Raw genomic sequence first — 19,681 nt, forward strand, 5'->3', positions numbered from 1 at the left:
GCTCAACCTACTATTTTATTACAAACTCTACATAATTTGTAAATATTTTAATTATAGTTGTATATTAAATTGCATCTAGTGTAAATTGCATCTGTACTCTCATGCAGTTGTGGTCTATTTTGGGTTTTTTTTTTGTTTGATCTGGCTTTATGTGTATTTCTGTGCATAAAAACAAATATTTGGAAACAAAATATGTATTATGACATAAGCTTTTGTGAGTGAAGTCTACTTCATTAATGCATGACCAGTTATCCAAAAGCATGTATGTATACATACATGAGTGTAAAGGGAAAAACGGCAGAGACCAAATGTAAATAAAATACAGAACAGAGTGTTCCCTACACTAAAAATGTAAAATGTGTAACCATTCATAAATCAATATTCATAATAATATAAACATGCTAGTATCATCAAGGTAGGTAACATTTGTAGTGGAGAAAAGTTTTTAATTTAGGCCATGGGTTTGTAAATATACATGGCATATTCAGGCAAACAAAAAGCAAATGAATTTTTAAAACCAAGTGAACTTGAATTCAGGCTGTCCCCTCTTCAGCCAGGATGAGACGTGTCCATTGTGTCTCACTCAACATCAGGTGGGGACCTCTCCCCCTAACTCTAACTGCCACGCTGTGGCCAAAGAGTGAAGAGGGGGAAGACACAGCTCCATCATATCTTGTCCATCAGTAGGTTGGGCTTGAGCCCCGGAACTGATGGAAGGACAAGCAGCTATAGGGTCACAAAGGCTAGCAACCCAAACGGCACTGCTGCAAAATTTAATTGCTAAAATACCAGTCAAAATATTATCCAAATTTAAGCTATTTGGCCAGAAATGGAAAGAATAACACAGGATCATATATTTTGACAAATGGGAAATTTGCGTGAAGCCCAAAGGAGTGGATCGACAACAAATAGGATAAAGGAATAAAGGAACTTGAATTGTGAAGAGCAAAGGCACAGAACCCCCTTACCTGGTCCTAGCTTGGAGATGGCATATAAAAGGTCATAATTAATGGCAGGTGTGGCGTCATCTGATTGTGTCCAGCCAATGGGAGGAGACGATGGAGGGGAAATCAGGAATTGCTTTTCTGGATCTGGTGGTGCTAAGTGTGGTCTTCCAATATGCAAAGACTGGAGGGATTTAAAAAACATCATTATTGCATTGATTTTTACATCTGTGTATAGTACATGGAATTTGAAGGAGCACAAATGTAGTACTGAACTAACACTCATGGGGGCAGCATAGAACAGTATTCAAGAGAGGACAAATGACAACACCAACAAAATTTTAAGAATTCCTTGCTTCTCTCCACCATTTAGACAAAATGGACAAAATCCAACACTGCAGAAGGCAGGCTGTGCCAAAGATCCTTTCTCCTCTTTCTGTTCCCCTGATATTTCAATGTTCGGATGAATCCACAGAACAATGTGAAATTTATTTTCCAGGACTGCTTAGAATGGAAACCCCAATTTCAGCAGAGGAATTATGTAGGGTACACACAAAGTTCCCAACATAGCCATCTCTTGCATGTTATTATGATGATATATCAAATCTGATAATAAATTAATAAGTACAATAACAAACCACATTTTTTTAGCCTTCTACAGACCACTTGGGAAAAAAGTACCTAAGGATATTTTTCTTTCACAAGCTTCCATTAAAAAGATACATTTGGTGATCAAATACATTTGGTGATCAAATGTGCATGCATTTTAACATGTAAAGGGAAAGCTGATGCAATCAACTAAGGTCCGCAGTAGGACCTTTTCATGAAGCTGGAAGTGCCCACGTGATTCAATAAATCCATCTTGGAGATGTGTTTTATGGGTCTAATACATAAAGGAATTCTCTCTAATTCTGTAGGCTCACATAGAAATCTTCATTTTATAACAGTAGTTCCCAACCTGTGGTCCATGGACCACCAGTGGTCTGCAAGAACTAAAATATGGTCCACCTCACAGTTACTAGAAGAGTGACTGGTCTTGTGAAACCCTCTTATTAAGTATGGTTTTCTGTGTGCGAGAAGATGGCAACTACTGGATGGCATATGTTCTGTATCAGAAACTAGAGACAATGTGGTCTATCCAATGCAATTTTCTGAACTGCCACTCCAAATAACCAAACCAAATCTAATGTTGACCAAAAACATTCGCAACTCTTTTGGTACTAATGTTGAAAAGTGGTCCCTGATCAAAGTGGTCACTAGTGAAAAAAAAAGTTGGGAACAACTGTTCTGTAAGATTCCTTCTATCAGTGGAACTCTCTGCCCCAGAGTGTGGTGGAAGCTCCTTCTTTGGAAGCTTTTAATCAGAGGCTGGATAGCCCTCTGTCAGGGGTGCTTTGAATGCAATTGGGTTGCCCAATCACACTATAGAATCTGAGATTTTCTATAACAAAATTATGTGTCTGTCCCCTACAGTTATACAACAAGACATGTTCCTTAAATCTAGCCCTCTTTTGAACTACTTGCTTGGTTGTCATAGACAAAGTTTACATATGCAAGGAATTCCACCCAGGCAAGCAAACAGGCTGGTGGAGAAAAAACACTTCTCCTTGAGCTCCTTTGCCAACCTGCTGGATTTCCATGTTGGCTGCAGATGAATGTGCTGCAGATGAATGTGATTCTCATATTTAGTATATTGAAGTTTGATGTAAAATTCACTGTGATGTTAAATTGATTTTCTCTTTGTGGGCATAACTTTTAAAAATACTGATATATACTTTGTTTCTGTATTTTATTACAGGCTGCACATCTTTTATCTAGAATTCTGAAATCAAATATTATCCATAATCCAAAACTGTTCACATAGGTGGCTGAGATGGTGACACCTTTTCTATCTGATAGTTTAATGCACAAAATTGGTTTTCATACACAAAATTATTTTTAAAAATCCAAAAAATCCTTGTGGTCTTAAACATTTTGGAGACAGGATTTTCAGCTCAAATACTTTGAGCTTTCCAGAGTACAAGCTACAGGGAACTCTTTATTTACTATAAATACATAAAGAAAATAAATGCTTTATGTGTGCCCCTTTCATTTTAACAGTGGAAGGAGAAGAACTGGTTATTTACATCAAGGGAAGTTTAACTGTCACAAGACTGGCAAAATCAACAACATACTGCAGATCACACTGAAACCATGATTTTCAATACAATTCTCACACAGGGGTTACACTGAGATTTTCATAAAATTTTTTGATGGAAACTACTATGTCTGCTTACATTTCCCCTATGTACACTGTACCTGCCCTTGCCAGCTACCCATGGTCAAAACAGTGAATTATGTTCTGCTATATTGCCTATATTACAATGACATTAGTTCTCAATTGATAGATACAACTTTGACGTAGTTCCCAGACAGACCTGACTATTTTTACATCTCACTTCTTCTTTCAGATTCTTCTTCCAAAGAATGCATCCAAAGAATGCATTCTGTAAAATACTAAGCAGTGCCAAATAGCCACACAACTTAGTGCAGAAGTGATGAATAGGAAATTCCATTTATGCTATTCCTGATGCATATCTCCAGAGGTTTTATACTTAATTTTTGTAGGAATTTAGACCATGAAAAACTTCTGAGGTGGTTCCTTGTGGCTCCTTAAACAGTCACCTGAAGTGGGAGGTCTCACAATTCTTCCCTTCATATGACTGCATAGGAAATCTGTGAAAGACTTGTGTTGTAATTATGGGTTTGGACACTGGAAATCCAGGTTCAAGTTGCTACTCAGCTCATGTGGCAAAGTGCCATCACTTAACCTGTTTTTATAAGGTGTTGCACTGGGTTCACACAAGGAAGGGTGGGGCACAAAATAGACAATAAAGCAATTAAAGCACTATAAAATAAGGTTTTCTGTCTCACCTGAGCAAAAAATAGTTTTAGCTCTTTTCCAAGAAATTCTGTCTTGTGTAACCGAATTTTAACATCTGCTGCTGACAAAGGGTTGCTGAAGTTTATCCGTATTCTTTTGAAACTCTTAAAATACTGAAAGGTGACATCTTTGTCATGTGTTCTAAAGAGCGCTTCAAACCTTGCCTGAAAGATAAAAAAAACCAAGCAGTGCAATAAATTAGAAACATCCATGATTTCACAGGCCTAGAGTCCAAAGTATAGCAATGAACAAATATTCGTATGGGTTTTATCTCTCTCCTTGTAACACAAAACCCTCTCAAAGAAACAAAAACAAAACAAAAAACAAATCTGTATTAACAAAAGCAAGGCCAAAATAGAAATACATATTTTGAACTATTCGATTCTGGAAAAAATCTTTCACGTTTCCCTTCTAGCCACAACTTCACTGTGCACAAGTGCAATTCAATTTTGCTAGTTCTCCTCCCATTCTTTAGTGCTTTAAAAACATTTTAACAGGCCAATAAACACCAGAAGATAGCACTTCATCTTAAGGGGCTACCAAATTAGTCAGGTAGTGTATTTAGGAGGTGCTATAACTTTAACAAAAGGAATAATTTATGGAACAACCTGCAATTAAAGTAAAAAAAAATGTATTAAAACATTTGTTGGGAAGCTAATTGAAAAACTAATGCTCAGAGTACTAATTTATATGTACTAACAGATTTTTCTCCCTGACACAAGCTTTGTCTTAACAATGGTATCATAGAAAAATGCTCAAAATGTTAACACATTCTTTCTAAAAAAAAATCTGTACCAGCACAGTTCTGTCATCCAGTTATTAAGGGCAAATATCCTGCCTCAGAAAATAAACTGGTTATACTATTTAGTAAGTATGAACAACATATAAATGCTGTTGAGCAGAACACATTTCCAAGAAGACATGTACAAGGCCAAGATGTTAAACATGTTTGTTTCAATGCCAATACAGGGACCTTGCATTAAAAAGTAGTAAAATGTCACTTTCTGCCTTCAAATAAAAAACAAAAGGGCATTACTGCAAAAGAGTATGATTCAGGCATAGGAAGTCTATCAATGGTTGACAACTTCATAATAAAGACCTAATGTTTCATGTAAGTGCTACTGGAACATCTAGGCAACTATCCAACTCAAAAGATATATTTACATTATTGATATAAGGAGATGCGTTTTTAAATTCACAAGGGGGAGACTAGCAGTAGAAATTTATGAATGAAGAAGTGCTCTTAATCCATTAAGATGACCTTTTCCTATTTTGTATTTTTTACAACATTTAACTAAGTACACTGATTAATGTGTATGCAGATCAATATAAACTATTTGTTCGATATGTAATCTATATCATTTAAATACTGAATTCAAAACTGACAAAACTGTAGCAATATTATTTGGATAAGTATACAATTCATAGAAATCTACATTTGCCCAATACTTTTGATACACTTTTAAAAAGCGATGTAGTTTTAAATATATCAGATATAGGGATTTCTGAACAAGTTACAATAAGGACAGTTCCTGCCATGTATCCTAATACTTTATAAGGCCCCTTCCACAGTGCCCCTATGTTCTTACACCAGATTACCTGGCAGTGGAGACTCATATAATCCAGTTTAAATCAGATAATCTGGGATCAGATTCTGGGATATAGGGGCAGTGTGGAAGGGGCCTTAGTCAAAGGGACACAAAAATACATACAAGGAATAATTGCTATTCAAAGCTGCAACCTTAGTTCCCTCCCCTTGTTAGCTTCCTCCCACTGCATACTTTCTCACCAATGAGAAAGCTAAAGTCACTAAGAAAAAAAACAAACAAACCAGGCATCTTGAATATTTTGAGTAGAGTGGGCCGTCAGTATTTGCTGTGGTTTGGTTCAAGGACCCCGATGGATTCCAAAATCCATGGATGCTCAGTTCTATTATATACAATGCCATAGTTAAATTGTGTTCCTGGTATAAAATAGCTAAATAGTACTTTGTTTTTTTTATTGGGGGGGGGGAGAGAAAATACTTTCAAGCCATGAATAATGGAATCTGTGGACATGGAGGGTCAACTGCACTTCCTACTTTAAGTGAAGGAGATTATTATTGTTATGCAGCTAGATACTGAGGTAGCCTCAACAGAATTAGGAAGGTTACCATTGCTTTGAAACTGCTTGGGGACTTTGCACACACATGGGAATAACTCCTATTGAACTCAATGGAGCTTACTTCAGAGTAGACATGCAAATAACTGCCCTAGTATGCTTCTGGAACATGGCCATACAGTGCGGAAAACTCACAGCAACCCAGCGATTCCGGCCATGAAAGCCTTTGATAACTGCCCTAGTAGTTTTACATTCCCTACACAAAACTGCTAAGAAGACACTATGCTTCAATCTGTAGCTCTACTTAGCTATAAATAGTACACATTAGATTCTATGTTGCTTAACTAAATATTTTGGTTTCATACATAAGTATCAAAACCATGTTAAGAGAAACATAATTAATTGATGATCCTACATTTTTATAAAAAGTCTAATAATTGATAAAGAACACAAACACAAAAACACATCAATCTCTGCCTCTGGAATTATTTCAGAGGATGCAGTCTTCTTTAAGATCTAACCTATTCTGCCTTGGAATACCCCAACACTTCCCAGTATTTAAAATACAATTTTAATTTTTTAAAAAAGTAAGAATAAACCTCCAAAACCTTACCCTAATTTCAGGTTGGTTGAAAATCTTGTTGTCGGCAACACAAGCAATTAAGGAGCCAAAAGTGTAATCAAAGTTCCTAAAATGCATCGTGTGCTTTTTAAAAAAACTTTTAAGAGTTGAGAATTCGATGAAGACAACACTTTTTTGAAGAAGCAGTTTTGTCCTGTAGAGAGAGTTTATAAAAAGGGACCAAGTCCAGCCCCCTCAAGAACACAGTCACCCCACCCAAAAAAAAAAAAGTTTTCAGAGTGTCCAGTGTGCGACAGCAAATTCCTGAACAAAGTCCTGCAACATGCTTTCAGGCAGTCAGGGACAAAATGTAAGCTTCGACTGGAAAGAGGTGACGTCAGCACATTAGTCAGTTTCCCTATGCTAATTAAGTTTGCTCTGGAGGATGGAAAAAACAGCTGAGGTTTGCACAGGCAGCTGCTTTATCAACTCCTCTTGCAGCATAGTTTCCATTGGTAGTAATTCCATTTAGCACTCAGACAACAGGCTCTTCACTGGAATGGGACAACCCACTTTAAGATGGAAAAAGTTACTGTTTGAGGACCAAGGTTGACTGCAATAAACAGTAATTAGCTGCCAGAAACATTTCAAGACTTTGGAATAATAAGAACAAACCTTAGTCCCCAGGGAGCCCAAACCCCACCAGATTTACTCAGAAGTACTGTGTGTCTTGGCTCACTGCTCTTAATGGGACTTACTCCCAAAACGGCACACAACTGCAGCCTTGCAACTTTCGCAATGTGAAGGGATGTTTTCAATACAGGTTAAAGAGTCTTTGAAGTGTCCATCTTTTACCTTTGTTCATTTTCTGTTTCTCTCTACACACTCAAAATCTACATGCCATTTCAATGAGCCTTACTTATAAATCACATTCTGCCTTGTGTAAATTTCATGCAATTTACACTGTTCAAATCAACACAGCTTAATTTGTAAACATTTTTAATTATATTATTTTCATGGGATTTGATTTTTTTCCCAGTCTATTCTGGAATACAGCAAGAATTGTATATTTGCTTTTTGTTTCCTGTGTGCATTCAAGTCATTTCTGACTAATAGTGACCCTAAAGTGAATTTATCACAGGGATTTCTTGGCAAGATTTGTTTAGCGTGGGGTGTTGTCTTTGCCTAAGTATTTAGGATAGGAATTGCAGTTCTACAAGTCAACAGAAGCTACATTTTAAACTACAATTTCCAGTCCCTTCATTGTTTAAGAAAACAATACTTTTAACCTGCTTCCTAATCATAAGGTACGGATGTGTATAAATATGAACACTACATTGCTATGGCAGTATATCACTGTCAGAGAATTCAAAGAGTTTCTCCTGACCAGGCATGTATCTGGGGCTTCAGCCCCCCCCCCCCAATTTCTCAGGGTGGTCCACGAGAAGGCTTTACTGGTACATTATTGAAACTGTTATGTTTATTCATATCATGATCTGATCACCATGCTCAATATATCCCATATGAATGGGGGTATTGGGATAACGATACGAAAGGTTTACTAGGGTAGATCCTCAGCCCCCCCCCAATCAAACTCAGCCCCCCCCCCCCCATCAAAATCCTGGCTACGGGCCTGCTCCTGACCATTAACAGTAAGTACAAAAAGGGTTATTTGTAAGGTTTAAGTTCTGGATATTCGGGGGGGGGGGAGTGAATAATTAGGGGGTATTAAAAATAAAACATAATATATGTGGCCATTATTAAAAATTAAGTTAGTTGCAGTCCTGTAGTAGTACATAGTATGTAGTTATGTTGTTCTCAGTATGTATGTCTCTCTCTGTGTGTGTTTATATATGTGTGTATGTATACATACACCTCCATTTTCCCTCTATTTAAATGTGTATGAAACTGGTCATAAAAAGTGAATCTTCAGCATTTTTAGTATAATTTTTCCTAGGCTTTACTGTCGCAGTATTACAGTATGTACAACGTTTCAAACTCAAGGGCCAAGGGCCCAAATTCAACCCACCATGCCATTTTATTAGGTCCTCCAGATGGAGCCCCCGGTGGTGCAGTGGGTTAAACCCCTGTGCCGGCAGGACTGAAGACCAACAGGTCGCAGGTTCGAATCCGGGGAGAGGCGGATGAGCTCCCTCTATCAGCTCCAGCTCCTCATGCGGGGACATGAGAGAAGCCTCCCACAAGGATGATAAAAACATCAGAAATCATCCAGGCATCCCCTGGGCAACGTCCTTGCAGACGACCAATTCTCTCACACCAGAAGCGACTTGCAGTTTCTCAAGTCACTCCTGACACGACCAAAAGGCCCTCCAGATGCTGGATCACAACTCTTGTATTCCTTATCATTAGACATCATGACTAGAGATGGGAATTGTGATACAGGAACACCTGGAAGGCTGCTGTTTGTTCTGTTTAGTCAGGATAGTGGGGTTTGGATTTAGATACCATTCTTGAGGTTAATGTCTAACTTTAAAATATTATTTAACCTTTTCCCAATCTCAGAGCAACAAGTTTTATATATTATTTTCTGTTGTAAGCTGCCCTGAGTCCCCATGGGGGCATGGGACAGGATACAAATAAAGTCTGATTGATTGATTGACAAGTGCTGTTGAGTTGCAATTCCTGTGATCCCCAGACCACACAGAGGATAATCAAAAGTGATAGTTGTCGTACAGTAACATCCGGGGATCCAAACTGAGTAAAAACTAAAGAGCACCAATCACTATGTTAAAAAATTACAGTTGGCCCTCTGTATCCATGGATTCTCTGTCAATGGATTCAATGGTCCTTTGAAAGCAACAACAAAGCTGATGTGCCCCCCCCCCCCCATGAAAATGAGTTTGATACATATGAAATGAAGCAACCAGGTCAGGGTCAGGTAAGCTTTGCATAAGTATGCAAAACATTTTGTCAGGAAAAAGTATAAATACAGCTGGAGGAAGAAAATAGTCACTAAAATACTATTTAGAAGCTGGCATATTACTTAGAGCTATATTCCACAAAACCTGAAGAGCAGGGTGTGTGACTTTTAGATTTAAAGCTGGAGGTATACTTTACTTTTCCATTTTAAAGGTACGTTTTATGTAACATCAGATTCAAATCTCTATTTTGACCCTGAAGGTTAACTAGCCAACAGCACATATTTCTATACACAGCTTCAGACTGATTGCTTTTGTGTCTCCTATGTATTCCCAGAAAGGGGGAAAACTGTTTGGTATGCAGTGACATATGAACATTATCTTTTCAACAAGATGTTGAGAGAAGAGATGAAATTTTACAAGTAGCACTCCCGATTCAAACTATCAAGACAGACTCTGAAATAATACAGGGCAATTAGGACGGCCTTGTATATTATATTCTGCCCTTATGATGCAAATTTAATTTAAATGAGAAAGGAATTAACAAGTTGCTTATTTGCAACTGGTTCATTGGCCATCTGTGAACTCACACTAATGGGTAATCTTCACCTATGCAGTGGATCATTTTGAGTTTTCTACAACTATAGAATAAGCATTTTGGTAGTAGTACCTCCTCCACACAGAATATGTGACCTGCACCATTCTTGCTGAATCCTTAATTTCCCTGGACACCAAATCAGCAGTCCAGGAGAAGGACAACAGGGAGCAATGAGGATAGAAAGGGCAGAGTTGTGTGAATTGTGTCAAGTCTCCTAAACATGGCTTCTGTGTTGAACCTCACAGGAAGTCTGTAATGTGTGATGAAGGTTAAAGGCTGGGACTAGGCAGCAACCCTGCAAATGTAACAGGACACCTGGCTCTGTACTTGAGCAGGGTTTCTCATGAGCAAGACTGTAACTAAGTTGGATAGTGATAGCAACCCACTTGGAAAACACTGTGCAGAGAGACTGACAGGCTTTTCTTGCTGGTTGAGCTGTCTCTGGGACAACTGAAACGAAGTTATATGGTCCACATAAAGGTCAAAGCTCTAAGAAGTGGAGAATACTAATAATAAGACTAAGGATTCTGAAACAGGGCAGGTAACACAATGTCTTGGTTGAGGTGGAAGGCAGAAAGAGGAATGATATGTTGGGCCTGAGGATCATCTTGTTTCTGTGGAAGAAGAGATAAGGGGGCAGATCAACCCCGAGACTACATTTTCCCGCCTTTCTGACTGAAGTTATGATTATAAAAAAGGGCTGTCTTCCAAATCAACCAAGACATTGTGTTACCTGCCCTGTAGCAGAATTCCAAGTTTCAGGTCACACTATGACAGACATTCAAAGGGCTTCTGTGACAAGTTAGAGAATTAGTTTTATAGTCCTGAGAGCTGTAGGGCTAATAGGAGGGCGGAGATACTTATATCTCCTTAATAATTGTTTAACTTAGGATATGGGAAGAATGAGAGCTGCCTAATGTTCTTACAATTCTTACTCCAGGTCAAGGTCTTATTTTCTTAGTTCTCCAGTCCATGGCAATCTCCATCTCTAGTACTGATCATATCTACTTTTATCAAGGGAGTCTTGGGAGAACTCACGACAGAATGACACAGAGCAAAGCCTACTAAGATGGCAGAACCTGCCATCATCATGATCATATGCTCTTACTACTATAACATGTCACCATTTAGAGATTATCCCTACCGCTCTGATTATACAAATATTGAGATGGCTTCGTTCCCCTATGTCTCTGTCACAGTCAACATCAACACTCTTCCATCATCTTCAGTCCAGCTCCATCATGATTGCTGCAGCTCAGTCTAGGTCTTCCCAGCAACAGCTCTCCACTCCAGCGGACAGAATGAGTTAGAGGTTGAATGCAGTGTTCTGTAAATTCTATGACTGGTCCCATGCCGCTGCTGCCTTTCTACCAGATGACAGGAACTTCGTTCTTTGGAAGGCTGCTGTTCAGTACCTTCACAATCAAAGAATGTGTGCCAGAGATATTCAAGTTGTTTTAGGCCTTAGCTCCTAACAACAGTGGTGCTCAACCTGTGGGTCCCCAGATGTTTTGGCTTCAACTCCCAGAAATCTTAACAGCTGATAAACTGGCTGGGATTTCTGGGAGTTGTAGGCCAAAACACCTGGGGACTGACAGTTTGAGAACCACTATCCTACAACATGTTGTCGAAGGCTTTCATAGCTGGAATCAATGGGTTGCTGTGAGTATTCCGGGCTATATGGCCATGTGCCTGTTGCACTTTAAGAACTTGGTAACGCTATTGATAGTGCTTAACATCTATCTACCACACTTTAAGAACTGTGAGGTTGATACAACTACCTGCTGCACTTTAAGAACTTTGGTAGCTTTGTTGATTGTGTCTACCACCCACCCACCATTCATGCTGTTCCCGAGTCCCTGGTACTTGCTAACCCTTCTGTTAATTAATTGTGGGGGAGGTAAGGAGGGGAGTGAATCGGAGATTTCTGGAAATAGCAGAGTCCGGGTAAGAAATGAATGGAAGGGAAAACTAGAACGAATTGTATCGGTAACAAATCAGATAACCAGCAGCGAAGCATGGGGTGAAATTATGGTTGTGAATTGCGTCATGGAGGAGGGAGGGTGTTCCGTTGGTCGGGGAGCCCCCATAGAAGTGATGGTGGGGAGGGGGAGAAAAGGAGACCCCGAATTCGGCCTAGGGACCGTACAACAACTTTAGTAATTCCAAATCTGTCTCCCGATCCGGTAAATTGGTGTAACCAGGATGGCGGTCCCTCCGGGTTGAAGGTGGTGCTGTTGAACGCCAGATCTGTCAATGGCAAAACAGCCTTCATCCAGGATTTAATCCTGGATGAATGGGCAGATCTGGCGTGCATCACAGAGACCTGGCTGGACGAAGCTGGAGGTGTGAATCTCACCCAGCTTTGCCCGCCAGGTTTCTCTGTGCAGCACCAGCCAAGATCCGGAGGGCGGGGAGGCGGGGTTGCAGTGGTCTATAGAGATTCCATTCTTCTGACCAGGGCCCCCATCCCGCAGTCAACAAATTTTGAATGCGTCCACCTGAGGGTGGGTGACCGGGACAGATTAGGGATTCTGTTAGTGTACCATCCACCTCGCTGCACTACAGACTCCCTGACTGAGCTAGCGGGGTTGGTCTCGGACCTGGCATTGGAGTCCCAGCGGCTGCTTGTGCTGGGGGACTTCAATGTCCACGCCGAGACCGCCTTATCGGGAGCGGCTCAGGACTTCATGTCTACCATGGCAACCATGGGGCTGTCCCAACAGGTATCTGACCCCACCCACAGTGCTGGACACACATTGGACTTGGTTTTCTGCCAGGGATGGGAGGAAGGTGGCGGTGTTGAGGAGTTATCCATCTCTCCGTTGCCATGGACCGACCACCACCTGGTCAGCTTTAGACAACTGCACCCCCTAACCTCTGCAGAGGTGGAGGACCCATTAAGTTGGTCCGCCCCAGGAGGCTTATGGATCCGGATGGATTCCTGACGGCTCTTGGGGAATTTCCCGCCGCCTCAGTTGGTGATCCTGTCGATGCCCTGGTCGCTCTCTGGAATGGGGAGATGGCTAGAGCAATAGACACGATCGCTCCAGAACGTCCCCTCTCAAGTAGCCGAGCTAAACCAGCTCCTTGGTTCACTGAGGAGCTGGCAGCGTTGAAGCGAAAGAAGAGGGAACTAGAGAGCGTGTGGCGTTCGAATCCGAGCGAGCCAAATCGAACACGGTTTGTGTCCTTTTTAAGGGCATATGCCGCGGCAATAAAAGCCGCAAAGAAGACTTTCTTTGAGGCTACTATTGCGTCTGCAAAGAAACATCCGGCTGAACTGTTCCGAGTTGTCAGAGGCCTTTTAAAACCCACCATCCAGGATGGGTGCCCTGATGACTCGGCAGTTCGCTGTGAAGCCTTTGCTCAGTTCTTTGCAGACAAAGTCGCTTTGATCCGCTCTGGTCTGGACACCATATTAATGGCAGTCTCTGAGGATGTAACACGAGCATCTGCTTGTCCGGTTTTGATCTGCTTGTCCGGTTTCAATTGGTTCAATCCGAGGATGTGGACAAGGTGCTTGGAGGAATGAGAGCTACCACATGCATCCTAGACCCCTGCCCATCCTGGCTTCTGAAGGAGGCCAGAGGGGGATTGGCCGAGTGGGTGAAGGTGGTGGTTAATGCCTCCCTCTGGGAAGGCAAAATTCCAGCCAGCTTAAAGCAAGCTGTAATAAAACCGCTGTTGAAAAAACCATCACTGGACTCCACTCAATTCGTCAACTTTCGGCCTGTTTCCAATCTCCCCTTTTTGGGCAAAGTCTTGGAACGTGTGGTGGCCTCACAACTCCAGGCATTCTTGGTAGACACGGATTATCTGGATCCGGCACAGTCTGGCTTTAGGCCGGGGCATGGTACCGAGACAGCCTTGGTCACCTTAGTGGATGATCTGCGCCGGGAGCTCGACAGGGGGAGTGTGTCCCTGTTGGTGCTGCTGGACCTCTCAGCGGCCTTCGATACCATCGACCACGGTATCCTTCTGGGACGCCTCGCGGGAATGCGTCTTGGAGGGACTGTTTTACAGTGGCTCCGCTCATTCCTCGAGGGCCGGTCTCAGAAGGTGTTACTGGGAGACTCCTGTTCAACCCCACAACCTTTGTCTTGTGGGGTTCCTCAGGGTTCAATACTGTCTCCCATGTTGTTTAACATCTACATGAAGCCGCTGGGTGAGATCATCCGGAGTTTCGGGAGTGCGATGTCATCTGTACGCGGATGATGTCCAACTCTGTCACTCCTTTCCACCTGCTACTAAGGAGGCTGTCGAAGTCCTGAACCGGTGCTTGGCCGCTGTGACGGTCTGGATGGGGGCGAACAAATTGAAATTGAATCCAGACAAGACAGAGGTACTCCTGGTCAGTCGCAAGGCCGACCAGGGTATAGGGTTACAGCCTGTGTTGGATGGGGTCGCACTCCCCCTGAAGACACAGATTCGCAGTTTGGGTGTGATCCTGGACTCATCATTGAGCCTGGAACCCCAGGTTTCAGCGGTGACCAGGGGAGCATTCGCACAGTTAAAACTTGTGTGCCAACTGTGCCCGTACCTTGGGAAGTCTGACTTGGCCACGGTAGTCCACGCTCTGGTTACATCCCGCTCTCTACGTGGGGCTGCCTTTGAAGACGGCCCGGAAGCTCCAATTAGTCCAACGCTCGGCAGCCATGATACTAACTGGAGCGGAGCGCAGGGAGCATACAACTCCTCTGCTGCACCAGCTCCACTGGCTGCCGATCTGCTACCAGGGTCAATTCAAAGTGCTGGCGCTGGCCTTTAAAGCCCTAAACGGTTCTGGCCCAACTTACCTATCCGAACGTATCTCGGCCTATCAGCCCACCAGGACCCTAAGATCTTCTGGGGGGGCCCTGCTCTCTATCCCGCCTGCTTCACAGGTGCGGCTGGCGGGGACGAGAGACAGGGCCTTTTCTGTGGTGGCCCCGCGGCTATGGAACGCCCTCCCCATGGAGGTAAGATCAGCCCCCTCATTGATGGTTTTCCGGAAAAGACTGAAAACCTGGATGTTCGAGCAGGCGTTCGGTTAACTCAGTGCAATAAGTGTAATGATTGAAGGACTGGCAATTTGGACGACGAAACTGGATCGCGATTTTAGTCAAGAGATGAATTGGATTGTTTATTGATATATGTATTGTGGATCGTGTTTTTATGCTTTTAAACTGTATACTGTTGTTTGTTATAAGTTGTTCTAAACCGCGTTGAGTCGCCAGCTAGGCTGAGAAACGGCGGTATACAAGTATAGCAAATAAATAAATAAAATAAATAAATGTGCCAGAAGCATTCTCTCCTGATGTTTCACTCACATCTGTGTCAGGAATCCTGAGAGGTTCTACAACATTTATCACATTCTTTGCAAGATTCGGGATTAAGTTTCTGCAAGCCTGGTTCCTGTTACATTTCAGTCCTTTCCTGATGAATGATCATGATCCCAAGGAGCATTCATTGTTCTCTATAGTGGTGGATCAACTTGTGAAATTTACAGAGCAGTTTGCTTTTCCTTTCCCCCAGGCTACAGAAACAGTCACTATAGATCTTCATTGGAAGGATATTTTCCAAGCCCAATTTAAGGTGCAGGTGCTTACCTACAAAGCCCTAAACGGTTTGGGACCTGCCTACCTGCGTGACCGCATCTCCGTTTATGAACCCACACGTTCACTTTGTTCATCCGGAGAGGCCCTGCTCGTGATTCCGCCTGCGTTGCAGGCGTGCTTGGTGGGGACACGAGACAGGGCCTTCTCTGTGGTGCCCCCCCCCCGACTCTGGAATGCCCTCCCAAAAGATCTCAGACGGGCCCCTACATTGGCAGTCTTTAGAAAGAATTTGAAGACCTGGCTGTTCTGATGCGCCTTTCCAGAATAGGAATCTCCAATAACAAGTCCCAGAAGCATTTTAGAACTAAGATTGCTGCACACTGCACACTGCACACGCCCTACAATTCTCACACACCACCTATCACATCAGCACTTTTAATCCTGTTCCCCTTACTCTGGCCTGGCCCAGTTTACATAGTGTCTTGATGTATTGTTTATTGCATGTCGTTAATATTGTTTTAACTGTTTTTAATTTTGCTTTAGGTATTGTATTGTTGTGTTGTGTTTTGAGGCCTTGGCCTTTGTAAGCCGCATCGAGTCCTTCGGGAGATACTAGCGGGGTACAAATAAAGTTTAATAATAATATTAATAATAATAATAAAAGGATAGGGTGTCCACTCAGCTGGACTCTCAGTGACAGGTCTCAGTGACAGGACACTGAAGCACACTGCATTTCAACAGTCTTGACTTCTTAGCAGTGATAAATGTCTTCTGGGCTTTCAAGCCTTGCCTCTGGGGCAATCACGAGTCTAGTGGGCTCCAATAATATGCTAGTTTCTATTTGGACAAAGAAGGCAGAACGAGGTCAGATATTACATTCCTCCTATGGATCTGTTCTATTTGTCAAGGGATCTCCATGAGAACACTATAGCAGACTTACTAAGAAAGATCTCCAAGTCCTACCATGGATGGAAGCTGCATCCCAACACTCTCGAGAAGATCTTCAGATGGTGATTACCTACTCTAGATCTTTTTGCCTCATCCTCAAATGCAGTTTTATCCCATCTGCTTCAGATTTGCTGTGGGAGAGGTTTGCTCGGTATTGCATTCCTCTTCCACTGGAGAGGTACAGTTGTGTATACTTTTCTTCTCATTCCTCAAATGCTGTTCCAGTGATTTCATGGAACATGCAGAACCTGTAACTTACTATTACACCATCATCAATAATGTGGAGATCATGGAATTGAGACAAGAGGCCATTTTTGTGACCGTAATGGAACTGGAGGTTAGTTTCAAGGTGCTGATAGCAGGCCCCATTGAATACAGTCTGGAGAAGAAAGATGATCCAGAACATGTGAAGGCAAATCAAGAATCTTCTCATTTGATGCTGTGCCCACCAGGAAAGGATGCAGAGATTGCTCCTGTACAGAAACACAGACACTATCCTCTAGTTGAACAGAGTGTTATCAAGAATAAACTGAGATGGAAATTAAAGGTTCCCTCTTCCGAATGCACTGATGACGAGAGTCTACTTGGCTGAAAGGATGGGATCAATTTCCTCAACGCTGGTATGGAGTGGTAGCTGAAGCTGGTTCAGAAACTAAAGGTAACATAAAATGTAGCAGCAATATTGCTGCACAGAGTATCATATGCATATCAGTTCACTTCTGGTCTGAATTCAACATGCTGGACCTCTAAAGCCCTAAATGGCCTGGCAACTCAATATTTAAAAGAATCCTCCTCCCTACCTGCCTAAGAACTGAGGTCTGCAGGAGAGGACCTCCTGTGTGTCACCTTCCCAATGTAGAATATTCTCCTCTTGAAAGTCTGATGTCAATGTTGGTGTATTTGCAATGCCAAGTCAAGGTATGGCTTTTTATCAAAGCCATTGAGTTTTAGTTCACTTTTACATGTAAACATGTGCTTTTTAATTGTTGTAGCTTCTTAATCTTACTGAAATTGCCTTGCTTGATGTGCTTTTATCCCGTTTAAGCTATTTTATTGTTTTAATATGGAAGTATTTCAAACTGGTTTTTTTAACTGTATCTTAACCTAAAACCCCATGATAAGGGATGGCATATAAATATTTTTATAAATGAAATAAACTACAAGATGATTAAATAACCTACAGGGAACGGTATTTGCCTCTTGCTGAACAAATGTGACATAAAAGACATTAAGAAAGTAAAGGCCAGTACTGCAAGTAACTCACTCTATTGTCTTCTTTTGTATGTTTTTCTGTTCCACTGCCAGGAGGAAAATTATCTGAAGAGAACATAAAACATCAGAAGGTTGAAGTGTGCATATATTAGGAAAAATCCAGGATAATGCCCTTTTTAGTACCAACTAAAATGTCACCAATAATGAGCCAGCTTTTCAGTTACGTAAACACCTCCGTGGGGTATTTTAAAATAGGGAAAGATAGAAAACGGCAAACATGATAGAAAATTTCCAAAGCCCTGCCTTGATTAAAGTGTTGAAGTATTATGAAGACTTCATTAACTTATAGTGTACTAGATATAAAACAGATTTGAATACTGCATCCTAGGGATACAGGGCAGGGTAGAGACCATTTTGGTTTGAAAAGAACTCAACAGTTAAATGGATCTATGGCTAGTCCTATTCTAAACGCATGGATTCCATAAAAAGACAAGTCATATAAGCACACAGAACTCATTGACGTTTGAGATAAATTTTACTCCTTGTGTCTTTTCCCTACCTTAAGGATCTTCCTTAAATGCCTCCATCAAAAAGAAAGGATAGTTCTGGCCCAGCCTACCTATCCGAACGCATCTCTTCCTACGAACCCTCCAGGAAGTTAAGATCATCTGAGGAGGCCCTGCTCTCGATCCCGTCTGCTTCGCAAGCACGCTTGGCGGGGACGAGAAACAGGGCCTTCTCTGTGGTGGCCCCTCGGCTGTGGAACTCCTTGCCTAGGGATATTAGATCAGCCCCCTCCCTCCTGACCTTTCGTAAGAGAGTGAAAACCTGGCTCTTCGAGCAGGCATTCGGAACCCCGGAATAGATAGTCAAGCTTGAGATGGAGAATGACCCAGGAACGGCCAAGACGATGAAATGGACGAGGATTGGAATGAGAGGATATAGCTCTTTTCAAATTGTCATTGCACTGTCTTTTTTGTATAATTGCACTTAACTGTTTTTGCTTTTGTATTGTATTGATGGCATCGAATTGTGCCGATATGTAGACCGCCCTGAGTCGCCTGCGGGCTGATATGGGCGGGATAGAAGTGATGTAAATAAATAAATAAATAAATAAATAGTTCTATGGAAAACTTGCTTTTTAGCAGTGGCTTCATGACCATAGAATGTGCTCTCCAGACGTTTATCTAGTGACTAGTTTCAAGTATTTTTGATGCTAAGCCAAAACTGTCCCATTTTATCAGGATTTTAAATGCTCTGGATTTAGCAACAGAGTGCTAATAATTAGCCAAAATGAGTGCTAATAATTTGCAGAGAAGGCTCACAGCGCCAGTAGACAAACTTTTTCTTTATCCAGTATAAGAAGATTTCTAAATTCGGTCATCTCTGAAAAGGTTATCTACAATTTGCATGTGTGTTAGGGAAACATTAACTAGGCCAACTAGGCTAGTGACTAGATGTTTGGTGATAACATTTTTAAAATTAGACCGTTTCAACAGAGCTGTTCTTTTTTTGGCTGGAAGATAAAAGAGCACAAGGGCAAGCCTGCTGTTCAATCACTGAGGAAAACAGAAGAGGCTACTCAAGTTCCTATCTAACTGCTCTTTCTTTTTCTCAGAAGTCCACCTTTGGTTTGGAAAGAATTTCAGAAATTCTACTGCTGGAGAGGTTCAGATTTGGGGAAAGATTACAGTGGAGGGAGCACACAAAACTTTTGTTATGTGGTAAAAGAGTCGGCTAGAATGGGACAGAGGAATTTAGGACTGATTTGGAGTAGGATCTCTCTTTTTGACTATATATTATATTTTTTAAAAATGATTTAAAATTCCAAATAAATTCAGGGGTTTAGACCTCTGGCAAAGTCATATTATGCCCTATAGCTAAGGCGTGAGAAGAAAATACTGCACTTTTGTTTACATGTAGTGGGTCCAAGTCTGGATACTGATAGAGATTCCAAACTTAAATCCAGATGACA

At 41.7% G+C, this 19,681-nt stretch overlaps 1 protein-coding gene across 2 annotated transcripts in view; it reads right to left on the reverse strand.

Annotated features, from left to right (window-relative positions):
* RCAN1 (regulator of calcineurin 1) overlaps positions 1-19,681 on the reverse strand; it is a 41,213-nt gene that overhangs the window by 2,462 nt on the left and 19,070 nt on the right. Inside the window, exons 1-3 of one of the 2 annotated variants that reach the window (XM_060770371.2) lie at positions 6,581-7,028; positions 3,858-4,031; positions 969-1,128 (exon numbers count right to left, since the gene is read on the reverse strand). In XM_060770371.2, coding sequence (XP_060626354.2) covers positions 969-1,128; positions 3,858-4,031; positions 6,581-6,667 — 421 coding nt within the window. In that variant the 5' untranslated portion in view covers positions 6,668-7,028. Of the gene's footprint in view, positions 1-968; positions 1,129-3,857; positions 4,032-6,580; positions 7,029-19,681 lie in introns of those variants that run through there. The other variant, XM_060770370.2, reaches the window with a different exon arrangement.

The sequence above is a fragment of the Anolis sagrei genome, chromosome 3, assembly GCF_037176765.1.
Source record: "Anolis sagrei isolate rAnoSag1 chromosome 3, rAnoSag1.mat, whole genome shotgun sequence".
Lineage (NCBI taxonomy): Eukaryota > Metazoa > Chordata > Lepidosauria > Squamata > Dactyloidae > Anolis > Anolis sagrei.